Source organism: Antedon bifida, chromosome 1 (assembly GCF_963402885.1).
Source record: "Antedon bifida chromosome 1, ecAntBifi1.1, whole genome shotgun sequence".
NCBI classification, from domain to species: domain Eukaryota; kingdom Metazoa; phylum Echinodermata; class Crinoidea; order Comatulida; family Antedonidae; genus Antedon; species Antedon bifida.
The window spans coordinates 2,530,361-2,554,016 of NC_136226.1; the positions used below are offsets into that span (position 1 = coordinate 2,530,361).

The following is a 23,656-nucleotide window of genomic DNA, read 5'->3' on the forward strand; positions in this document are numbered from 1 at the left end:
TTTATTTCTTTTTCAATTACATAATTAAATCTTCAGAACCTGTCAAATACTAGACGGCAGACTGCATAAACAAACTTGAAGCGAATTTATCCATGCGAATCGAAAGCGAAACTTTATTTATATTGGGTGACCCTAAATAACATACGCTAACAATCAAGATATCCTCATGATGAGTCATGATAAGTGTCTGTGTGTGACAGTGTATATACTAGTAAACTATATATACATATACTTTTTGTGATGCGATAAATTGCGCAATAAATCAGAACTCAGGAAGCTCAATTCGCAGAAATATAGTCACCTAGTGGAAAACATACTTTACATAGTAATTGCATGATTTCAAAGAATTACTTTAAAACAAAAGTCTAAGAAGGATTTTAATTATTGAAATACAGATGCCATACAAAATTATTTGAAAAAATATTAGGTAAATTTAATTTAAAATTGCAATGACTTAAAATGGAAATAAATAACATAATTATCCCAAACATTTCCTTGGATCTCAATATATCAAGAAAAAATGTTTTAATAAGTGCTTCACTAGAAAGCAATAGATATACAAACATTTCTCCAATGCACATCATTTCATATTTGTAAAACAGATATCCCAACATGCACCAGGGTTTTGAAGTTTCTATGTTTTACGCAAAGGGTACACACACAGTCCTATCCCCTTGTGTTTGTGGGTGAGGCAAGAAAAATAATTGGGCACCTGACAGCATTAAATTCTGTACCTGGTTTGGGTAACAGGATAAAAATCAATAGGGCACCTAGATAAAATTCAATAGGGAACCTAGATAATAAGATATCCGTTTATTTGTACCTAATGCAAAAACTTATCTTATCAAACCAGTCATGTTTATCTTAAGTAATGTGATATAGTGGTTTAGGGTCATTACTAGATCCGATTCAGACACATATGTAAATTTTTTATCTTTTTGATGTCTGACCTCAAAACATTACAATTATTGGGTTGCGAACTTTCAATCTAAGTCTGATTTACTTAAATTATTCTTCCTTTCATCCTACTATAATAAAGAAAAATAATTACCATTAAAAAAAAATTAGTGTCCTCATTAAATAAATTCTTTATACTGTACATTCTTTTCCAACAGAGAATGAATAGCACACTCCCCCTTTCTCTCTCTCAACTTGAAAACAAATAATTCAAAATGTACTTCCAAGGAATAGATGTCATAGTACAAACAAATAATTACCATTAAAAAAAAAAAATTAGTGTCCTCATTAAATAAATTCTTTACATTCTTGTCCAACGGAGAATGAATAGCACACTCTCTCTCTCTCAATTTGAAATAATGCAAAATGTTATACCAAGGTATAGAGGGCATAACACACAAAAAATAATTATTCAACAATTTGAATTGTCTGTTTTGAATAAACTCATAAAATCCCTCACCATAATACCTAGTGCTTAACCAACTGGAAACGTTTACAATTCACTAATGAATGTATTAAGCATTACAATAGGATGACTTTTACAATCGCTCATATAGGTGATCTTTCACAAAACCAGCAGTGAAGTGGGGTTATGAACAAGTGGAGAATATTTATGCATATTTTTGATTTTGTAGTTCCTCAATCCAAGATCAATAAAATATCTGTTGTTATTGAAATAAAAATCAAATTTTGATTGGTGAGCCAAGGTCAAAGGTCGTACATATATTTTGGTCTATTGCATATTAAGCAGTGTGGTAACGGCCGCCTCACGGTTGCCTCGGTTGGCTTCCAGGACTGATTTGATAACTTCTGGTTCCGTGTCTGGGAACATCTCGTTGATGGATTTGATGTCTTCGGGAGTGATTGCTGGAGGAGGTTGAGGGTGCTGTTGTTGATGTTGATGCATGACAGGGCCTTGTACGACTGGAGGACGCATCGGCGGATACACTAGTAATAAGAATTTTCACATTTAATCTTGTTAAGCTTTTGGTGGTCTAGTGGTATGACGCTGGGTTGTTTATATTGAGATCAATGGTTCAAGTCCCATAATCATCTCTTTGCCATTTAACATATTCATCAGTACAACTTCATCATTATTCTTAATTATTAATAATCATCACCACCAAACTATTAAATCATCATCCAAGTCAAAAGCATAGTGATCATAAGCCCAAACATTTACCGTCTAGAAATTGGTTGAAATGGCATCACATGATCAAGTACAAATCTACTATTTTCGAGCATCAAGCACATTAAACAAAAGATTAAATTTAGACAAGAATATTATTTATCATTTGCCAATAAACGATGTCAGTGCACAACTAGAGTGCTCCACCTACAACCAAAACTTGTTTGTGAACGTAAATAAATAAACAAACAAACACTTTGTTGTAAGCCTTACCTGCCATTGGTGCACCAACACCTGGGTATGCATATGCAGAGGGTAAGACCATAACAGGAGGAGCCGCAGGGAATTGTTGTTGCATCAACCATGGTGTAGCTGCCACTTGCTATCCAATCAAATGTTAGCAAATTATTAGATAGATTTAAACAAAGGTTATACAGTGTTTAACCTCTGTCTACACTATCAAACTAGTTTCACAAAAATATGCCCAAATATGGTAGTGATATGACATCATCATGTCCATATATGGGCATATCACATTTTTTGTCACATCAAATTTGATAGTGTAGACAGGGCTTAACATAGACTTCCCAGACCTCGCAAGAGATAATCACAAGAGTATCTCGATATTTTGATCATCTTCTTATCTCGCGTTAGGATACAATTTCTCAGATTTTTTTTGGGATATACTGTACAAATATTCTGATAATGTATACATTTATTACTTAGGCTCTACTACAAGGTCACTGTTTGTCAACTGAAGGTGAAAATGCACCTTTCCCCCCACTTTGAAAGTGCCCTCTATGGTTCGATGTATATTTTTAATTTTTATAGCTTCATCTAATGTTTTTTTGGTATTTATTCAAAATTCAGATTTAAACAATATCAAAACATAGCAAAAATGCTGAATTGCATTTTAATTGAGGGGGCAAACCATCTAAATGTAAAACATTTCAACAGAAATATAATAGTTTTATAAAAAAATCCAATAAGCAAATCAACACACAGCTCCCACCACTGGGTGCTTGAAATTGGTTGAATTTAGTAGTTCTCTTTTTAAATGATTTTTGAAAATCTGGAATGGGGAAAAAGATAAAGTTGACCTTTTTAAACAAAATCATACATAATGTGTAACTTTTGTATCTTTCATCTAATCTCTCCAATTGTAAAACAGTTCAACAGAAATATAATAAATAATAATAAAACCAACAGCAAATCAACACACAGCTAAGACTGCTGGGTGCTTGAAATACTTTAAAAATACATTATATTTACCGAGTAAGAGAGTACCAAGTTAATCATTCCTTCTTTATCATTGCCTTGCTTGCCACTAAGTGAGTACCAGTCTTCCTTTGTATCTCCACTCACGACACACTGTGGTATAGTGATGTGGGCCCATGCAATGCGGTTGTCGGTTGTAAATGATTTCTTATAAAGAGAAAAAAATTGATAATAAAATTGAATTGATAAAATACAATTTTGTTTATTAATTAATCACGGAGTCTTCAGTATAGAATGAAGATCAAAAAGAATTTTAAGTTAGTTACTGCTATTTTTGTTGTTAAGTATTATCCACAACAAATAATTACCAAATACTTAAGAAACCCCTTCTTTCTAAGCATAAGCATATACTAAACTTGGGTATTATTGGCTGTTTGAAAATCCTTGAATTGTAAAATGATTCGAACCAGGAACCCTAGAATTGGTAAGCAAGCCTACCAACCACCAAGTCATAGTGCACTACTAAGAGACTAAAACTCACCAGGGGGGGACTGCTCAATGTTAGTTATTTATCCGGGTAAATCTCAAACCATAGGGATAGTTTCTGTTGCAAAATTCGCAGTCACGTCGCTTTTAATTTTCCTAAAGCTCTGTCCACACTATCAAACTAGTTTGACAAAAAAGTGTGATGTGCCCAAATATGCTAGTGATATGACATCATCGTGTCCATATATGGGCACATAACATTTTTTTGTCACATATGTTTGATAGTGTAGACAGAGCTTAAGTGAACACTTTCTTGTGTACAGAACTTTGTGCTAATTATATTACCAATTATCAGATACATACTTCATCAAATATTTCTAAATAGAAAGTATTAACTCCTGTTGGCAGGTTACACTGGATCACCTTATTCCATCTGGGGTTCTTTGATCCGTTACTATCCGTTGGTGTTTCAAACACGGAATGTCCAACACGGATACGGCAGTAAGGGTCCATTCTGGTCACACCATAATTCTTTGCAAGTTTTGCCTAGATAAAGAAAACAAAATTAAGTAAGAACTGCATTGAAACACCGGTTCTCATCAGATCATTAAAGTTAAGCAACGTTGGGCCCAGTTGCGTTCTAGGTGGGAGACCGTCTGGGAATAGCGGTGGGTGCTATGTAATAATAACTAGCATGTGATAGAGCATATCTGTACCATACTGATTGCATCCTTAGGCAAGATGCTTTACTCTCATTGCCTCGTCCTTCGGATAGTATGTAAAGCCGTTGGTCCCGTGTACATACAGTGCACGTTAAAGAACTTGGTACACTATTCGAAAATAGTAGGGGATCGTCTCCCGGTGTGCTGATCTGGTAGGCGCTGCATTGCTGGCTGCTGTGAGTGCGTTGAGGGCCTAATCCAAATTTCCTAAGTTTCCAGTTAAGCTTGAGGACCAAGAATAAATACATTTATGGTGAGTCACATATTCATTGGTTCAATATACTTTGATTTGTCAATGTACCTGTGAAACTGTGATACTAAGTCGTCCAACGGTTGCTTGTTGGTAAGTACCAGGATTCACGTTCTGCTCGTATTGAAGCATTCTAGCAGTTTGCTCATCATTATTGATCTGTTGTGAGTGTCCATCAGGAGCTGTCATACCCCCTCCCCCTCCCCCGCCACCGATTGACAGAAAATCATCAGGAAGCTCACCAACCATAACCTGTGAGGGGGTAATATAAACAAAGATACAATTTCATTATAAAGGAATGCTTGAGCTGACCCTAGCTAGAAACAAAAGCTATGTCTAAACTAGCCTAAGGCACATTTATTTTTTAGTATTAAACTATTATTATTATTCATAGAATCTCTAGTAAGTAGAGTAGGCCTATTATTAATATTTCATGCCAGTTTCAAATGTATTTCCATTTTATTATATTACTATGGACAATAAAGTCAGTATCAGTATTATAATACTTAAATTTAAATAGGTATTGATGATTTGACAATTTTAATAATTAGCAAACTTTTAAAGTTTTAAAAAAGAAAAAAGGCCACTCATATTAGCTTGGCTAGTTAGATTTAGTAGGCTACTTCTAGTCCTAAAATACTAGACATGGTCTAGCACCTACCTCGAGGGTCTAGGCCTTATGGATAACCCTAGTCTATCTATGCAGACCCGTCTCTAGCCGGCCTACACATTCCGGCGTAGGTGGTAGACTCTACATTAAAAAAAAGAGGCAGGCCTAGGAAAAGGCATGAGAATAAAACCATAATCGTCAGAAATTACATATATTTTATATTTCAAAGTGACCACTGATACTACCACTCAATATAGCTTCAATTAAAAAACTAAATCATTGCATAAGTTATGAAACAACAAGTAATACAATACCTGGTCCCGTCTCGTAGTCGTAGAAGACATTTTGTTTTTGATGTTTACAAACGAAATTTCCGGAAAAACAAAAGAGCCCTCTATAACAGCGTCAATTACTGCACTGGTTCCCGGGTGGTGTTCTGCTGGTGACTTTTCTGCAGCAACTGCTCATGGAAAAAAAACTTGAATTCGAACATTACGTACATTTATTGAGAATAGAAATATGGAATCAGTAATTAAAAGTGATTTGTGTCGGCTTTATTTTCATAAGTACGATTTTATCATTTGGTTTTATTATTCCAACATCATGGTGGATTGATGTAATGTTTTCGCTTTCCTTTGATTTAAATATCCCATAGTTTACCAAGTTTTACCAAGGCCTTACTAGTTTTACTTCTTGATTTGTATGGCATATTAGTTTCTTTAGATGCAGTTCAACTACGTGTTTGTGCTATTTCTGATGAGAAGAAATATTAAAAGTAACAATCATTAATAATTTGGAACACAACCTATTTATAGTAGTATATATACTTCATTCCTTTAACAATTTTGTTTAAAAAAAATATTATTTGAAAACTAAGTCTGTTGGGTATTGGTATTAGTAATATTTACTATAAAATACAGTTTGTTATTAAAGATACCGCTAAACGCGTCAGATATTAAACAAACGCGTCAGATGTTAAACACACGCGTCAGACATTTAAACTCTATCAGGTTTGATTTGATTTATTTCAATACCATACCATACATGAACAAATACAGATAAAAACGAAACGACAATCATTTTGTATGGTACCGGAGATAGGCCTCTAACCCCCAAAGGGGATTTACACTCGATGGGGTCCCTATTTTTTAACTGTTTGTTAATTTCATTGATATGTATTTCTTTTGCTATTTCAGTGTTATTCTTAGTAAATGTATTTGTTAGTATAGGACAAACCTTCGACTAGCGAAGCTACTGTATTTTGTTTGCTCCATTTGCATTTGCTATTGGTACTAAGAATCTGAATAATAGGGTTAATGGTAGAATATCCAAGTAAAATCTAGTAACTGGATACAATATGGCACCTTTAGGTAAGATAGATACAGAGCACTGTAGGTACGTCCATAATGTAGGTCTTTGCTACTTAGTTCCGGTAAAGGCCAGTATACTACTGTAGTGCTATTAATCCGGAAATAATAGCTTTACATTTCCATCCGGCCATGTGCAATATCGTGAATTTTTATAACATAAAACACATTGTAAAAACTACTAAACATCGGCTAACTGTTCATTGTCTAGTAAAATATTTTTATTAAAAGTCATGCCTCACTCGTTGCATTATTCTTATCTCTCTCCGTCTCCAGCTTAGGAATTCGGACTCAGTGTGAAGGTAGCTTAAATGAATAGAACATCATTATTTAAGTGTATGGAAACTCTACACGACTGACATGGGAACCACCAGCACCTGGGAATCTCCTGGAGCACCTGGTTACCATCACTACTTGGGCAACTCCAGCATCTGGGCACCTCCAGCACACGGGTACCTCCAGTGGCACCTGGGCACCTCCAGCAGCACCTCGGAATCTCCTGGAGCACCTGGTTACCATCACTACTTGGGAAACTCCAGCATCTGGGCACCTCCAGCACACGGGCACATCCAGTGGCACCTGGGCACCACCATTACCTGGGCACCTCCAGCAGCACCTGGGAATCTCCTGGAGCACCTGGGTACCATCAGAACATGGGCACCTCCAGCGGCACCTGGGCACCTCCAGCAGCACCTGGGTACCATCATTACTTGGGGAGCACATAGGCACCCCTGAATGTACCAGAAGCCCATATTTGATTTTCACACACTAGCCTAAGACCGATCAATAAAACAGACGCTATATGAACGTTGAATTTCAACTTTATTTATTTGAACCATAAGTAAAATAATATAAACTACTATCGTGTATTCTAAAATGAATAAACTATACATTTTCTATGATGCATTGCGTTCTAAAAATATACTTTTAACCTATGACCTACGATAATAAAACGAAACTCTGAGTGTATTTACTTACAAAAATAATAAACTAAAAACGACAAATTAAATCTAACGAAATGTATAAGAATCAACCTTGTATGTATGAATGTATGTATCTAAAAGAGTATAATGAGCATTCATTTTACTGCATAATATTAATAATTGTGGAATACTTGTTTAGTCTGAGTATACCGTGTTTTTATAGATTGTTTTAATCATAAATCCTTGTTTTAAAGTTTAAACAAATACTATAGATGTCTACTGTACATCAGAACAGATAACTAAATTGTGAAAAATCGTAGACAGAAAATTTTACGCATGGGCGTTTAAACGTTACGTAACTTCTTGCTTTTCCTGGTGCTTTTAAAAAATACAATTATTAATATTATCATCAAACAAAACAATGGTTTGCCCTCAACACAACATAGTACGTACATCCATACATTGCATTTAAATTTACTCTTCCGAGCGAGGCCAATGGTCAAACTGATTTATATGCATTGTTAGGTAAAACTTTAAAAAATATAATTATATCAGACTTTTTTTCTCTTTATTTTTACACTATACACACCCACAAACACGTCTTTTATTTCTTCTTTTTTCAAATCCACCCGATTCGGCAGTTGTAAATATGTAAATCCTAACTGACAATCGCAAGTCATCTAGATACTTAATAAGCCTAGACAAATGACTTGCAATAGTCCGTTAAGATTTGCATATTTAATCTTCCGAGGCCGAAAGAGATTGTAATTAAATTTATTATCTTAATTAAACAAAATAATACGTTATAATTATAAAGTTAGAAATTTTAGATGACATAACATTAATTATTATTACCAGCAATAATTATTAATCGTTGTAAATTAATTTCATATTAATAATTATGATTTATGGCTTCCATGTAAAACACATTGTTCTTTTAGCGCAAGCATTCTTAAATGTTAAAAAAACCTTTAAAGTAGTGACGTATACAACAAGTGATTCATTGTGGCTAAATTTGGCAAAAATAATTCTTAAAATGATACACCAATCAACAAACTTATCTTACCAACTATAGAGGTTTTTTCTGCGACAATAAAAAAAAACAATGGCATACTAAAACAATAAGAAATGTCTAAAATACACGTGCCGTACAAATGCATATAATAAACGAGAAGCCCCCTGGTGGGCTGAATTACGTCTGCGTGTTATGCAGCGTCCCATACATGTGTATAGCCAGGCGAGCACTATTATTGGAGTAATGAAAATGGAACTGTGCTTCAAACAACCCTTTAAACATGGAGGAATTAAGATACTATTTCTTCTTAATAGTTTTCAGCTAAATTTGACACAAAATGCGTCAGCAATATTAAGCAAAAACGCGTCAGACAACATTAGGAAATTACGGGTTAAAGAAATTTCCGCGTGAAAAACGCGTTTTTACTCGATCAAGAACCAATTTGGAAACGTAGCATTGGTTGTGCATAAACAAAATGTTCTTCCATACATTGCTCTATAACTATTAAATTCATATCACATAAATATAACATGACCGCTTATAATGGATGGTTTTGGGCATGCGCAGTGATACATGAAACCGTCGGCACCTGTCAACATTATTTGGAAGCGTTAATTCAAAACGTCATGACACCACCACCCAGCAACTCCCACAGCAGCAGACGACAATTGAACTCGTACATGTTGACACGGAATCAGACGAACGTCATGTGGCAGACGGTAACAGATGAGCGCCATTTTAGTACTTGCAAAGTATTTAACATTCCTGAAACATTTCTAGGGAATATTAAAATCTCATTTAAAACACAAGACGAGATGTTAAATGTCGGTATATTTAATGTTACTCCATGTTTTTTTTCCTTCTCATTATTTTAAATTGGTTCTAGCTTAAATGTTGAAAGGAAATCAAAATCCCTTAACGACTTCCTCTCTTCTGAAACGAAATAACCTCATATCTCAACACCTTCCCATGATGCTACAAAAGCTGAAATTTAAACTTACTCCGAAAGACACATTTTTTTTAATCCGTGGGAAAACAGTTAATATAAGTTGAAATTCAACGTTATTCCTGACTATACGACTTGAATACTGTACTTGTTAGGCCCCCATACATCCGTTTGATACGTCATACAAACAAAACATAATATTATTTACATTTCCTTATTAAAATAATTTATTCAGGAACAAGGCATTTCTGTTAGGTTGACGGGTTCCCCAAGGCCAGAGTCAGTCTCTGTACAGTAACTTTCTGGGTACGCACTCGGCGAGTCTAAGTCTTTAGAACTGCCTTCACTTCCATCAACGTCCATACTACGCGTAAGTTCGTTCTCATTAAATGTTGGCCCTGTTTCCAACCCGTTACACTTTTGCACGTACATTTCCTTATCTACGTTCGTGATATGTTCAAAACAACACGGTAATGATATTTCAGTCTTTAGTACTTTTGATTTATTTTTCTTCTTTGTGTCTTTCCGTTTATCCTTAATTGTTCCGAGGTTCACATCTTTTTGATCTGAAATCCACGTGTTTACCGTGCGTAGGAGCTCATTCCCCGCGCGTTCACTGTCGAAACTCAGCCCGGCTATTTTCCCGGGCTCCGTGGACAGTGCCATAGTGTGGAAGTTTTTCGAAGGTGACTTATAGTTTGATTGCTGATTGAGCGAGTCATTCCATAAAACAAATCCAGTCCCCCTCTCTGCTAGATAAATCTGTAATTGTTTATCTCTTCTAGACCCGGGGTTCCCTCGGTTGTACACCACCGCCGGGATACCTTTCTGGACCAGTTCCCATCCGGACAAATTTGCGATACCTTCAAGCGTCGTGAAATACAAGTTAGCAAGACCAGGGCAAACATACACCTGACAGTTTAAGCTTAGAAAAAACGCTTCAATTTGCCGAACTTCCTCGTCAGAAATACGTTTAGCCATCGTTTGGTTTGTCGTATCGCTGGCCTTCAAATCCAACATGGGAATAAATGTTGCTCAATCTGTTACAATTTAAGTCAATCCAATAAAAAAAAACACAATTAACCTTCAACAACCAAAGCGCAATCCACCATTGAAGCAGACGTACTACCTTCTCCCACGCGCCATCCAACTCAAGTGCGTCAATACTTGAATAAAACGTTTCAATCCTTTAAACTTTGACAACAACTATTTGTTACAAAATATGATTTCTCAAATTTGGTTTTACTTCCTCGTTGTCGGCTTATATTCCATAAACGGTACCTCAATGAATCAGTAAACCTGAAATTAAAAACATAATAATTATTAATACCAATTCATTCGATTCATACAATGTATGTATTATGTATGTAACATTCTTCATTCAAGTCAAGTCAATATAGGAAGCTATTATGACACGAGAAATACAATGACCCGCCAATTCAATAATAGTGTGGGATGCACACTACTACCGTAGTGCTAGACTTGGCCCAAGTCTATTTCGAGGATTTTCGATGTTTGTCTGAAATACAAGCTAAAGTAGTATACGTATGAAACGCCATATGTGCCAAAATATTTCTCTTTATACTAATATTAAGCCAAAACTAGTACTTGTGATCTTTCGTTTCGGAACGGCAGACGATCAAGACGGTAATCAGACCGTAACGAGACCGTAACGGATGTGTAACGTTGACGGAATGCACGGTTTGTTAAATTACCGTCGTCTCGTCTCGTTTAACGTCCCGAAACACGAACGTTGGCTATTATCTGCCGTCCTAAAAAGGTGAACACATAGGGCTCCATGCAGAAGCATATCCAACGTACAATATGCATTTTAAATACAATCCGTCACTACACAGCTTACCAAATAATTTATCTCTTTAAATTAACAAGCAGGTACTCTGTACTATTGTATCGGTTAGAAGACCTAATTCTTCATAATAAATCCGGAAATTCGTCATTCGTTTATAATAAGACCGAAACATTTCCGATATAGTAATTAACATACATTATTTGAATCAATTCGAAGAACAATGATAGATTGTTTATTACAAAGTATCTACTTATGCTCCCCAGGAAATAAACAAAACGCGTTCACACGCACACAAACGAATCGTGAACGCATAGTGCGTCAACCGTTGGTAATAAAGATCGACAATCCGAAATAACTGGAACTACTATAATATAACATAACACATTATAATTATGGAGGTTTTCCACCTCTATTATTCTCATAGAAAAAAACAAATGCGTTCACACAAAGCAAACTATCTGTGTCTATAAATAGATTGGCTATAGTAAAACTATAGGTTTGTATACTACTAAACCGTGGGAATGCATGTCGTCTTTAGCATATCATACTTTCACTCACTCTTCCCTGATCATACCACTAGCGAAAAGTACACGCATTGTACAACTATATAAAAGTAATAACAGTTGAACGCCTCATAACTATTATGTACAAATCTATCATCATAATAGTGATCCATTCACACCCTTTTGTATCGAATAATAAAACTTTTCTAAACAAAGTTAACTTATAACCTCTTTTTGTAAAGGAATAACGTCATGCTCTTAACCATTTCGTATCTCTTGTGTAAAAGGAACTGTTCAAACGAAGCTTGAATTTACGTTTAGATTACCATACTTGTAATAAAAAGATTATTATCTGGTACGTATCCTATAGGAAGTCGTCCTTCCTGAAGTCTTTACTTTGATACTCGGTCGCAAACCACATTGATCCTTGACCAAAAGGCCGGCTCTACGACTACATAGATATAAAGGTCCTTGTATACCAACTCTGCATGTAAACGTGTTCTTATGAACAACCTCAAGGTATAAGTCAAAAGAGGGCACTACAAAAACACAGTTTCCGTATGTATAATGTGAAACAATCGCTCGAGTTCATTTTATACAACATTAATGTCAAACAATCGCTCGAATCAAATTTCATTTTAGACTCTTAACCTGCAGATAACAGGTATCTAAATCTCGCAGTAGACCCCCCTTTTGGGAAACCCTATTAAGGGGACACTTTTTGGTACTTAATATAGGGTTAATGAGTCGGCACATTCCTGTAAAGAGGCCCATTGAGGAAAAATTGGAGTATAGGTACAATGTATTTGACAATTCAAGTTTAGTCTTTGTATATTTCAGGATAAAAAGCACTCTATGTATATGAAACCGAAGGTAATGGCACTTATCGCTTTCTATTATTCTACAGTGTTCAGCATAATCGTACAACAATAGTTTTTGTTGACAATTCCAACGATGGTTAATGCGGATACCATGGTTAGATCGTACTGGTATGAATATAAAACAGCGTTATGATTAATAAAATATAATAGGCCTAAGATATCAAGTGAAATGTCGTCTGTTGGTTTGCCTCTGAAGGGTATCTGAGAGTACCATCACATCCCATTAGCAGTGTTTTTGTTTACTACAGTTCATAGGTCAAGTAGTAATGTATTACCGAGAGATAAACACTCACCTAATCAAAAGTAAACCGTACGACAACAATGTACAATATTCAGGCTTGTTCAAACATACACATGGCCTAAAAAATCCCCATTTGTTTACCGTATTGTTTGCGTGTCATACTTACGTGTCAACGTTTTTTTAGGAGTAATGCAAGTTGTATTTATTATTAACTTAATTAAACCGTCCGTCAGTTGATCGGATCAATAACTATCGGATAAATAGCTACAGATCAGCTATCGTATCAATATCCATCAATGTCAAAATCATCGTATTACCGGCCTTCTGTGGGACACCTCTATCCAGGGAACACCCCGATTAAGGGGGAACTTAACCACGAAATGAACAAAGGGGGAATATTTGTTTAATTAGAACCATTCATCATTAATGCCCTCAAAACTGACGCCTATTTTGTCAACAATACTCTCAAGAACTTACCAAGAACTTGACTTTGAACGTGAAGGCTGGGAAGTTGATGAGTTTACAAGTAATTTCCATAGCAACTTAATGTCATTTGATTGTATGTCACATACATCCAAGTGAAAAAAAAGTGTTCGAAGGAATTTCGATCAACCATTGCCTTCAAAGGGAAATTAATGATATGATGGAATGTTGTGGTCCATTTATTCCAGCACATTAACAAAATGGTATGGGCCTATAACAATGTTTATTTCTTCAAACATCGGTGGCATCTGTCTAGTCTAGGATCTTTCTATTTATATCGACATTCCAAATATTTTAAAGACAGAATATACAAATGTCTTTTTAATGAGAAGCAATTGAGTAAACCCTTTATTTATTTTAGCCAACTTTAAAAAAAGTTGCAGTAGTCATTTATCTATCAAAATCCACGCATGTTTGTCAGAGATGACGTCCCATATTTGATGTATAGATATCAAAGTCTATTTGATTTTAGATCTAAGAATATGATTAATGATACATTGTGAAAGCTATTGAACTCATTAAGTATTTAATGTTTTTATTTACTGGAAAAAAAATCGATTAACGGCCAGAAACAGACGGCGGAAAACTACATTATGCAGCAGACTTGCATGAAAATGTGGTTATATTATCTAAGTATGACGTGCACCTAAATATTCCTGCGAACCCACATTTTGCGTTTTCGTCTTTGTTTTCAACGTTTACTTAAGCTCTCTCCACACTATAAACTTTATGTGACAAAAAATGTGATGTGCCCATATATGGACATGATGATGTCATATCACTACCATATTTGGGCATATCACTACCATATTTGGGCACATCACACTTTTGTTTGTCAAACTAGTTGTTTGATAGTGTAGACAGAGCTTTAGAAAATATACAAAAAGCAATTTGATTTGGCTTGCCATTTTTGTTTCTATACAAAACAGTGTGTGATGATACACTGTGAATTGAGAGTATGACTAGTTGTGTATGTTAATGTATGATCAGATTTTGACAGACTTTAATGTATGATCTGCGTGCCTGTCTTAAGTAACCCGGATCATTATTGTATACGATGTGTATTTATTAAACTTTGTTTAATGAGGGTGACTCAAACATGGTGTTATGACAGTCCTTAATGTATGATTGTGTACCGTATGCCTGCGCATGTATGTAGGCCTAGCCGTCTAACATTGTAGAAATTCACGATGAACTCTTTACGACCTAATTATGAATGTGGCCGAGGAATACCGTTTATACGCGTAAATGGTCGACTGGAAAGAGGAGTTGGGGGAGTGGGGGAGGGGTGTTGGGTAGACCTAAAAGCTACTCTAGCTCAAATGGCGCGAATATCGGTCTTTGGAAGGAGATATAAGAGCATGGAGCTATATATACAAATGCTATTATAGGCTAGTAATTTATAGATGCATATATAGATGTAGCAGCTTCCAATGATACACGGGTCAGTAGATGATTCATCGGATTATAATTCAAGTATTTGCTAACATGGCCATTGAATCTGAGTTTATTATATTAATATCTTATTAATTTAGTTATCACAACACTCCAATGGTCTCTTGCGATTTGCGTAATGTCAATATTAAAATAAAAATCAATGTATGTCAACTTCAATTAACCGGAAATATGTGACGAGATGGGATGAGTATTATATTGATGGTTTTGTACTTAGATTCAGTAACGGAAAATAAACCCAATCGGACATAAATAAACAACCATTTTACGTTAGATGCGTATTAACAACGAGACCTGCGTTTTTAGAGGTACAGTACTTGAATGGATTCGATCGATTAAATCCTACAATATCGAGAAATAAAAAGAAACCGGAAACTGGAAAAAGGCCTAGTTAGAATTAATGTTCAAAAACGTAAACGGTACATTCCGAAACGAAAACAACATACCTGTATTCGGTTTGAAACCAAATGCTCAAACTATAGCGGATAATAATGTTTTTCTCTTTCGAATCCGCATTCTCTGTGTGGTTTAATTAAAAATAATGCGTTACAGACCCACCAGTTCGTTTCGATTTAACGCTTAAACTGCGCTCAGCACCAACGCATGTTTGATGAACCAGCTTTGTAAAAACAAACCCAAAATTATAAACATAGAGGAATAATATATGTATATTCTACATGTTCAGTGTTTTGTGAATTTCATAACATACGGCAGCCAGCTGCTTTGGACACACGTGTGCCCACATCTTGCCTCAATTCAACCACACCATGCACAAACACTAATAATTTTGAAAACTTAATCTGGAACAACAAATAAGATTAGAACAATAGACATTAGGGATACTTTAGAGACCTATAGGTGGTTTGAATTGAGTGGGAATCGGTCCAAAATCGGAACGGGTGTAGGCCTACGTCAACAATTTCAATATTGTTTTGAATACATTACTGTAGGAGGCCTTGAGAATGAAAATGTTTAATTTTATTAAATATTAGTTACAAAAGTTGCAAAACCGGAAGACCTTGTGTTTAATTGTTTCCGGGTTTAGAGCTCAAAAAGAGAGAAAAGATACGGACGTAGAAGATAATAGAGAGTATGCATGTGTTTATCTTAACATTGTCACACGCACAGAAACCAATACGTACCATTACCAGACGTTTTAGTACTTCCTATGCCTGCAATAAAGTTTACATCCATTTTCATTTACGACAACAAACAACAACAAGTTTTAGGAAAAATAGGTTTTACGTATGGATTCAAATAGAAAGCATTACTAGGCCGACTCGCTTCTAGTTCTGGTGGTGGAACAAGTCTTCTCGGATAGAGACTATAAACTGTAGGCCCAGCGTACACAATTATAACCTGTGTGCACTTTTATCTAAAGAACCCAGTTCATCATATTCGTGACGAGTAGGGGGTTACACCGGTGAACTGGTTCACAAAACAGCCCCTGTGTATCAGGAGGATTACCACCTATCTGATAGGACGGTCATTGATTTACTATTGGTAATCCTTGGCTACATGTGCCTAAAGACATAAATGAAATAAAATAAACAAAATCATAGCATTATATATCATAAAGTCTAAAGATTGGAAATGATGATGATGGGTTCCTTGATTTGAGAAGACCCCATAATTGCAGGAGGCTCTAATTGGAAGATGGATAATTGGAGGATATTTGTGCTCTAATTTAAGGGGTGTCTAATTGGGTGTATCTAATTTAAATTCATATATATGCCAAGTTGGAGTGATATTCATTTCATACGGATAACAGATATAACGGTATTTTGGCCAAGAGTCACCCGCACCGGAGGTGTAATCCCAGGGCACCATCTTTGCTCCCCTTATTTTCTTATTTACAATCAATCCTGCTTAACAAGTTTGTTACTCATACTGAAATTGGCATTTGCAAATATGTTAATGATTTAACAATTGGGTGAACGCAGTACTGTACTATAATACATTGCAAGAATGTTATGAACCTCCATATGTAGCACCAATGTAAACAAATTAAAATTAACTCCTAATTGAAATGTCATGTCATGTATATTGTGTGTGTATTTTGTGGCCAAGAAATCTAACCACTGTCCCGAATTGTTATTTTGGTAACATTACTTATAGAGAGTAAATCATGAACCCCTCCCAACAGATTGTAAGGGCGTCTAGTTAGGATCAAATGTCCAATTTGGGATTTTAAATTGAGTAATTATATAATTAATTGTTATTGGGATAAACTCCTTTTTATAAAGAAACCATTGTAAACGTACGAGCAGGCTAGGCAGGTGTTTGAAGTATGTTGACCTCAGTCAAGTACACACAGCCGATATTAAACTCGGTGGGTCATTGTCATTATGGTAACACATTGCTGCAACACCTTTTATTTTGTAATCTTTTAGGGAAGAGTATGATAGGCCTACATATTTTATATATATAATTTGTTACTGTCTATACAAACACTACATAATAGAATACTACAGTATACAACAACAACTATAGTAGTAATAGACTATACAACTAATTTACACTGGCTATGTTTACGTTGCGTAGTACGGTACTGCATGGCGCGCTTTTAGACGTGAATTAAACCACCCATTGGTCGTCAGATGTTTTACCCTAAACGCTGACGTAATTGAACTGTGTAACTCAGTACACTGAGAACACATTATGAAACAGAGGACTCGAACCCACGACCTCCAGATCACCAGCCATGTGATCTTACGTCACAATCGACAGTATAAATTAATCAGCATGAGAGTAAATTTCACTTGTTAATCAAAAATAATAAAATTGATTAATGTTTTGCTTGCTGGCGAAATCTGTAGCTCTGAATGTAGCCCTCCTACGTGGTAGATTTATAAGTTAATAAAGCTTTGTTGTAATTAATACAAACTGCCAACGTAATAACTAATCCGACTTAACCTTCGACTAGCCCCAGGGGAAACACAATAATTGAGACGTTCAAATAAATAAGTAAATCACAAATAATTAAAATTGGCTTTAAGACGTGTTTATATAAAGTTAAAACGATCTTTCAAGAAGTATTTATTTTGTATCGGGATCATACAAACAAAATATTCATAAAAAGTTTCGGTTTCAACAACTTATATGATATGTGACAATTTACATGTAGGCCTATATACAGTATAGAGTACTGAATTGTACGTACACAAGACATTTTAAACATAACACATTACGAGAAATAAAACATGAACTGTAGGCCTAACATATTAAAATAAACTATTATAGTGTAGACAATGAAGAAATAAAACTTATTTATCCATGTGTAGGCCTACTCAGAAGACAAATCTGATTGTGGTGCCTAGCTAATTTAGAATACCTGTCGTCGACTGGTTTATAATATAAATATAAATGTTATACACCTTATTACATTGCTGTCTAAATTACTAGAAAAGAAAACAATTACTTACTGAATATATGATTCCTAATAGATCGATTAAATTCACATAAACAGGAAAATAAAGCCCGACTAGCTAGGCGACAGCAAATGTTTGGCAAATGAATGGTATCTCCTCTTACACACCCACTTACGACCTTATTGCTGACGGACTGAACTTAACTCGCCAGGGATCGGATATTATACCTCTTATACTGCGCATATGTCTGCGCATTCAATGTGAACCCAGTGAACCGTGAAAAAGTTACACAATTTCATGAGTGGTTTGTTATTGAATGATCAAGAATAAACCGTGTGCATTTTAATCATGTGATTTCATTTCATAGTCGAACCTCTATTAAGAGGACACCATTGGAATCAAATAAAATGTACTTTAATAATGACGTGACGTTTCCCCTAAATGGCCATATACATTTCCACCCGTTTGTTTGACGGTAGTTTAAAATGTCGCGACGTCACTTTAATATAAGGGTGTGCTAAAGGAAGGGTCTCTACTGTATATTATGTCGTTTCAGCCACCACAAGTTATGAATACAAAATAATATCAGGGGTAAACCCACAGAATAAATAGGGAATACAGGGCCAAAAAACACCAAATACGCGGAAGTGATTGTAAATGAACCCTCTCTCATTCGTCCCTTCTTCTTACACGATGTATTCTGAACATTTGTTACACAACAATCGATAAAATCTCAGACAAGTAAATAATACAAAAACGTGAGCCTAACAATGGATTAGTATTCTGTTTACCAAATCACTACAAGTATTAAAGTCCAATGTCAAACTTTATTAATAATGCATGTATTCTAATCCGAAATTATTAATACAATATTTGGTTTGATATCAAACAACATGAGATATAACGATTAGTAAAAAGTTGGCATTCCAATTTGCGATGTCATCAAAGTCCGCGACCTATGTACAGCCAGTTTGTATCCGTGTGTTTACATTGTTAAATTATTACTGTGCTTTGTTTCATGAATAAACTACATTAAATGATGAAATAAATATTTTATTATTCCTGAAAAAGACAAGTCATCACCAAACCGGACATTGATGACGTAATGGTAAGAGTATCGGTAAAAATAAATTGGTTTTATTAGTAGTAAAGAGTAAGCAAACACCATACAATTAATTTAAGACGCGACGAATATGTGCCCCTCTGGCGTGTCATATGTGTCCCTCTGGTGTTTTATATGTGCCCCTCTGGAGTGTGATATATGCCCATCTGGAGTGTGATATATGCCCCTCTGGAGCGTGTTATATGCCCCTCTGGAGTGTCATATGTGCCTCTCTGGCGTGTCATATATGCACCTCTCCACACGTAACGTGTAAAGTATCAAACCAAATTCCTAAATACAGTGTCACATTTGTCATTCACCTAACGAAAAATAATTCATAGCAAAATGTGTGTAACATGTGACTAAATTAATTTAACTCTCCCTGATGTGACGAACATAAAATAAAAATCGAGTGTGTCGCCTTTAAATACCACACATAAATTGAAATACAGTTTCACAAAAATACACTGACAGATAAAAAGTCAGTAGCATAATTTAATATATTCCTTTGCATATTTGACCATTAATGTAAATTATAAATGTGTTTTGCATCGTGTAATGCGATATTTTTAAAACGTCGTCAAGGTTGAGGAGAAAGAAAAATCAAACATTTACAAGTTTTACAGCAAATAAACTAATCAGAAATTCCAGAGCTTAATACAATTTGTCAACACAACAAGTGACAACATGTAAAACAATGACATTGTCACAAAGTTCTGTTTACGCAGGTGAAAAAATGTGAAAAATGGAATTCGTGCAAAAATAACATTCTTCTAAACAACTAGCTCATTATTTAACTTTCAACTGTATTTAGAACAACGGTATTATGACGTTTGCAAATGTACAACGCCAAACCATCACCACCCTATCTCAGAATTGATCTATGTATAGATAATGCCCGGTTTAAAGACTCATGATAAGTGATATAGGCATAATAAATATTATACAAATATATAAACAAAACATAAAGTATAAAATACTTAAGGTAACAAACGTCACATGATCCGAACAGTTGTTGGGTATCAACCCCACCACCCAAGGTAGAAATGTGATGCCGACAGTTACAATCCGTTATGCTTGAGTAATTAATGAATGACGTAATGAATTTAGCTGATTTTCGACTAACATAATAGAAAAATGGAACAGGGAGTATGACTTTGGTTTTGCTTGAGTTGATAGCTATCTGAGGTCCTGACAAGATTCTATAGTATGACAATGATACATACGTGCTATTAATAATCTATTTCTGGTTTATCATTTGGTAACATTAGAACTTTCAAGGAATTGTGTACTCTGTATAATAATTTATTTGTTGACAAATTATATTGAGCTATTTTTGTAGCATATAATAATCTAAACAATTCGGAAAGGATGTGAGGCGAAATTAGGACTAAGCTCTGTCTACACTATCAAACTTGATGTGACAAAAAAATGTGATGTTCCCATTTTTATATCATATCACTACCATATTTGGGCATATCACTACCATATTTGGGCAAATCACTACCATATTTGGGCATATCACTACCATATTAGGCACATCATGTCAAAATAGTTTGATAGTGTAGACAGAGCTTAAGAAGGTGAAGAAGTCACATTCGATTTATGGATAAATAATTAAAAGAAATAATAATTTCAGGAATGCGAGAATGATAATTGAATGCAAAGACTCGAAGAAATAAAAATGTAATTTCAAACAATGTCTTCTCAACAAGTTCATTCTTTCACAATTTCTGAAATAAAAAAAACTTTCATTTTGTGTTTTAGTGCTTTTTTCGATTGCTTATGTCGACACATTTTTACTGTAGACTAATAGAATATAAAAATATATATCTGCCTCGATAGAAAAAAAATACGACAAGCATTAAAGCGTATTCGTGACATAGTTACGAGATGAAGACAGTTGGAACGTTAGATGCGTTTTTTAGCAGCCGCTGTTGAAATGTTATAGAAAAGAAACATAGAAACATAATGTAGGCGCGCCTGCATTAAAATTGAGCAATATTAGATTTTCAACCATATTATTATTTAAATATGTGTTGTAATGCCTATGTAAGGATGAAGGTAGATATTTAAATTTAAATGCAATGATGTTATAAATAACTATTTATATTATTCCAATTGTCTGCAACAGATGCCGACACGTTGCAAACAGCTATTCCATCCATTTATGTCGGGGTCGAGTGAGAGTGCGCTGACGGGGGACATTCCTAACTCAATGGGTTAGCAAATGTGTTAAAAGGCATTAAACATGACATGTTTGTTAATGCTAAGACGCTGGACACGGTCATGGTCACTTAATGGTCAAACAATACAAGACAAACATGGCACTCAGCGGGTAAGAGGTCATTTTTAACGTTTTTAATGGACAACCCCATTGCACATTAATTATAGTCTATACTCTATAGGCCGACAAAATATGTTAATTTCCGGAGTTTTATAAATTTGCCCTATAACCGATACTACTGTAGGCCTAGGAAAAATACTGTAAAAGTAGATTTATGCCCACACATGCCTACACACCACTATCAGACAATAATATATAGAAATACTTAACTTATATAACGATTAGCATTATTTTAGCATCTTTTCATAGAAAAGTATGATTAGACGAGCCTCACCATGGAGGTGGTATAGTTTCAAAATACTTTTTATACATCCATGCCTCAACTTCAAAATATTAACAAATATATACGTAGTACTATAGTTTCTAAAATACCACATACTTTGTCCCTACATATTACGTAAGACCATGAAGCAAAGGTAAGAGCAGATTCGCTTCCAAATGGGCACTGATGATAGCCTAACATTCCAACATAAAACAGACCTTTAAATAGGCCTACTATAAAACGGCATACAAAAAAATGATCAAACTTTATAAATGTCTATAGTAAGAAGGCTAGCCTACCTTTTATAAGAAGAAACATGAGAAATTCCAACACACTCTGGGCACGGTCTTCAATACCCAGCCCACGCTTGCTCAATGATTTACTGTGTAATGAATCTGAGCGCGTCAACATAGCCAGCAGTAAACGATCAATCGTCTATCAATGATGACGTCATTCTCAGTGGAAGCGTTGACTCAATTACAATTAATAATATATATATTGTAATATTATCATACCAAATATCCATCAATAAAATTGTCCATCGTTAAGATGATGGTATCATTTTCTACACTAACTGGGTCGTCCCCGCCTAAACTATTCTAGATTAGTCCATGAATTTATGTAATAATAATTTCTCCGTTAATTACAGGACAAGTAGGCCTAGGAATGCGTTTAGCCTTCGTCCTGTTCAGTGGGCTAATAATGGCTGAAATGATGATTTTAATCATTTAAAAATGCTCTGTGCTGTTGATACTTATTCCTGTACATGATACAAATAAGTCAAGAAAATATAGGGCCTACATGTCATTTATGATTCAATTAAAATTAATTTATAATGCTTTGAAGATGAATCATCGGTAATTCTTATTTCTTCTCCAATTAGTTAGACGATCATGCTGACGTCACGCGTATAGTAATTTTCGCACCTTGTGAAATCTTAATTGATTAACTAGGCCTAATCACCGAATGTAGCCAATTTAGTCGTCTTTAATTGCATTCTTTGATTTGATAAATAAAATTATTATTTTCACGACTGGACAAAAGAATGACACATAAAGTGGACGTGCACGCACAAACGTACCGATGTTATCACGCGCGTCAGTTGTGTTTCATGATAATGGCACACGAAACGTGGTATATGAAAAAGCGTACCGTATTGTTACGTTATGTGTTACGTATTAATATGAATTATTCTTTAATTTTTGTGCTGCTGGTGTCTTGGCTTAGGCTGCGACGTACCCGGATGTTCATGAATATTTACACTTTATTTTTAGGTACAATGCAATATTATACCGTATTGTACCGTATTTATGATAAAATATATTTCTTTTCAATTAAACATGTGACATTGCCAGAACCATTCAACGTATTCATTGAATTAATAGTATTTTTTATTTTATTTATTTTTATTTAAACTTAATAATACATATTTAGAAATATAAATTATATTTGAACATTTCTCGACAAAATCCATGTACTACAAAATGGCCACTCAAAATCGTACTAGATGTTCAGCCAGTGTTGTTACTACTGTGTCAACTACTCTGTCTAAACTTTATAATATGCGAATCCATTCTC

General features: G+C 34.9%; 3 protein-coding genes across 4 annotated transcripts in view; 1 reads left to right on the plus strand and 2 right to left on the minus strand.

The window, feature by feature from the left end:
• The window catches only part of LOC144837956 (growth arrest-specific protein 2-like), a 95,716-nt gene extending 91,724 nt beyond the window's left edge, over nucleotides 1-3,992 (plus strand). Inside the window, exon 7 of the transcript XR_013611594.1 lies at nucleotides 3,953-3,992. The gene's annotated coding sequence lies outside the window, so the exon portion shown is untranslated. The remainder of the gene's footprint in view (nucleotides 1-3,952) is intronic.
• Nucleotides 86-5,724, minus strand: LOC144837971 (toll-interacting protein B-like). The gene is made up of 6 exons (XM_078693294.1): nucleotides 5,687-5,724; nucleotides 4,814-5,014; nucleotides 4,154-4,336; nucleotides 3,359-3,511; nucleotides 2,360-2,468; nucleotides 86-1,905 (listed from the first exon to the last, which is right to left on the minus strand). The coding sequence occupies exons 1-6, from the start codon at nucleotides 5,714-5,716 to the stop codon at nucleotides 1,691-1,693; spliced, it is 891 nt and encodes a 296-aa protein (XP_078549420.1). The 5' UTR covers nucleotides 5,717-5,724; the 3' UTR covers nucleotides 86-1,690.
• A 1,824-nt stretch (nucleotides 5,725-7,548) lies between these two features.
• Nucleotides 7,549-22,511, minus strand: LOC144837126 (uncharacterized). 2 transcript variants are annotated; one of them, XM_078692145.1, is made up of 2 exons: nucleotides 22,378-22,511; nucleotides 7,549-10,922 (listed from the first exon to the last, which is right to left on the minus strand). In XM_078692145.1, the coding sequence occupies exon 2, from the start codon at nucleotides 10,641-10,643 to the stop codon at nucleotides 9,855-9,857; it is 789 nt and encodes a 262-aa protein (XP_078548271.1). In that variant the 5' UTR covers nucleotides 10,644-10,922; nucleotides 22,378-22,511; the 3' UTR covers nucleotides 7,549-9,854. The 2 variants fall into 2 exon arrangements, with proteins under 2 accessions (XP_078548271.1, XP_078548263.1); XM_078692137.1 differs by lacking the exon at nucleotides 22,378-22,511 and adding an exon at nucleotides 18,422-18,577.
• Between the last annotated feature and the right edge of the window lie 1,145 nt (nucleotides 22,512-23,656).

Excerpts from the sequence above, each read along its gene's own strand:
- LOC144837126 (XM_078692145.1), bottom strand. The coding sequence starts at position 10,643 with ATGTTGGATTTGAAGGCCAGCGATACGACAAACCAAACGATGGCTAAA.
- LOC144837971 (XM_078693294.1), bottom strand. The coding sequence starts at position 5,716 with ATGTCTTCTACGACTACGAGACGGGACCAG. Across the intron at positions 5,015-5,686 it reads CGACTACGAGACGGGACCAG|GTTATGGTTGGTGAGCTTCC; the intron begins GTATTGTATTAC and ends ACCCCCTCACAG. Across the intron at positions 4,337-4,813 it reads TTAGTATCACAGTTTCACAG|GCAAAACTTGCAAAGAATTA; the intron begins GTACATTGACAA and ends TTCTTTATCTAG.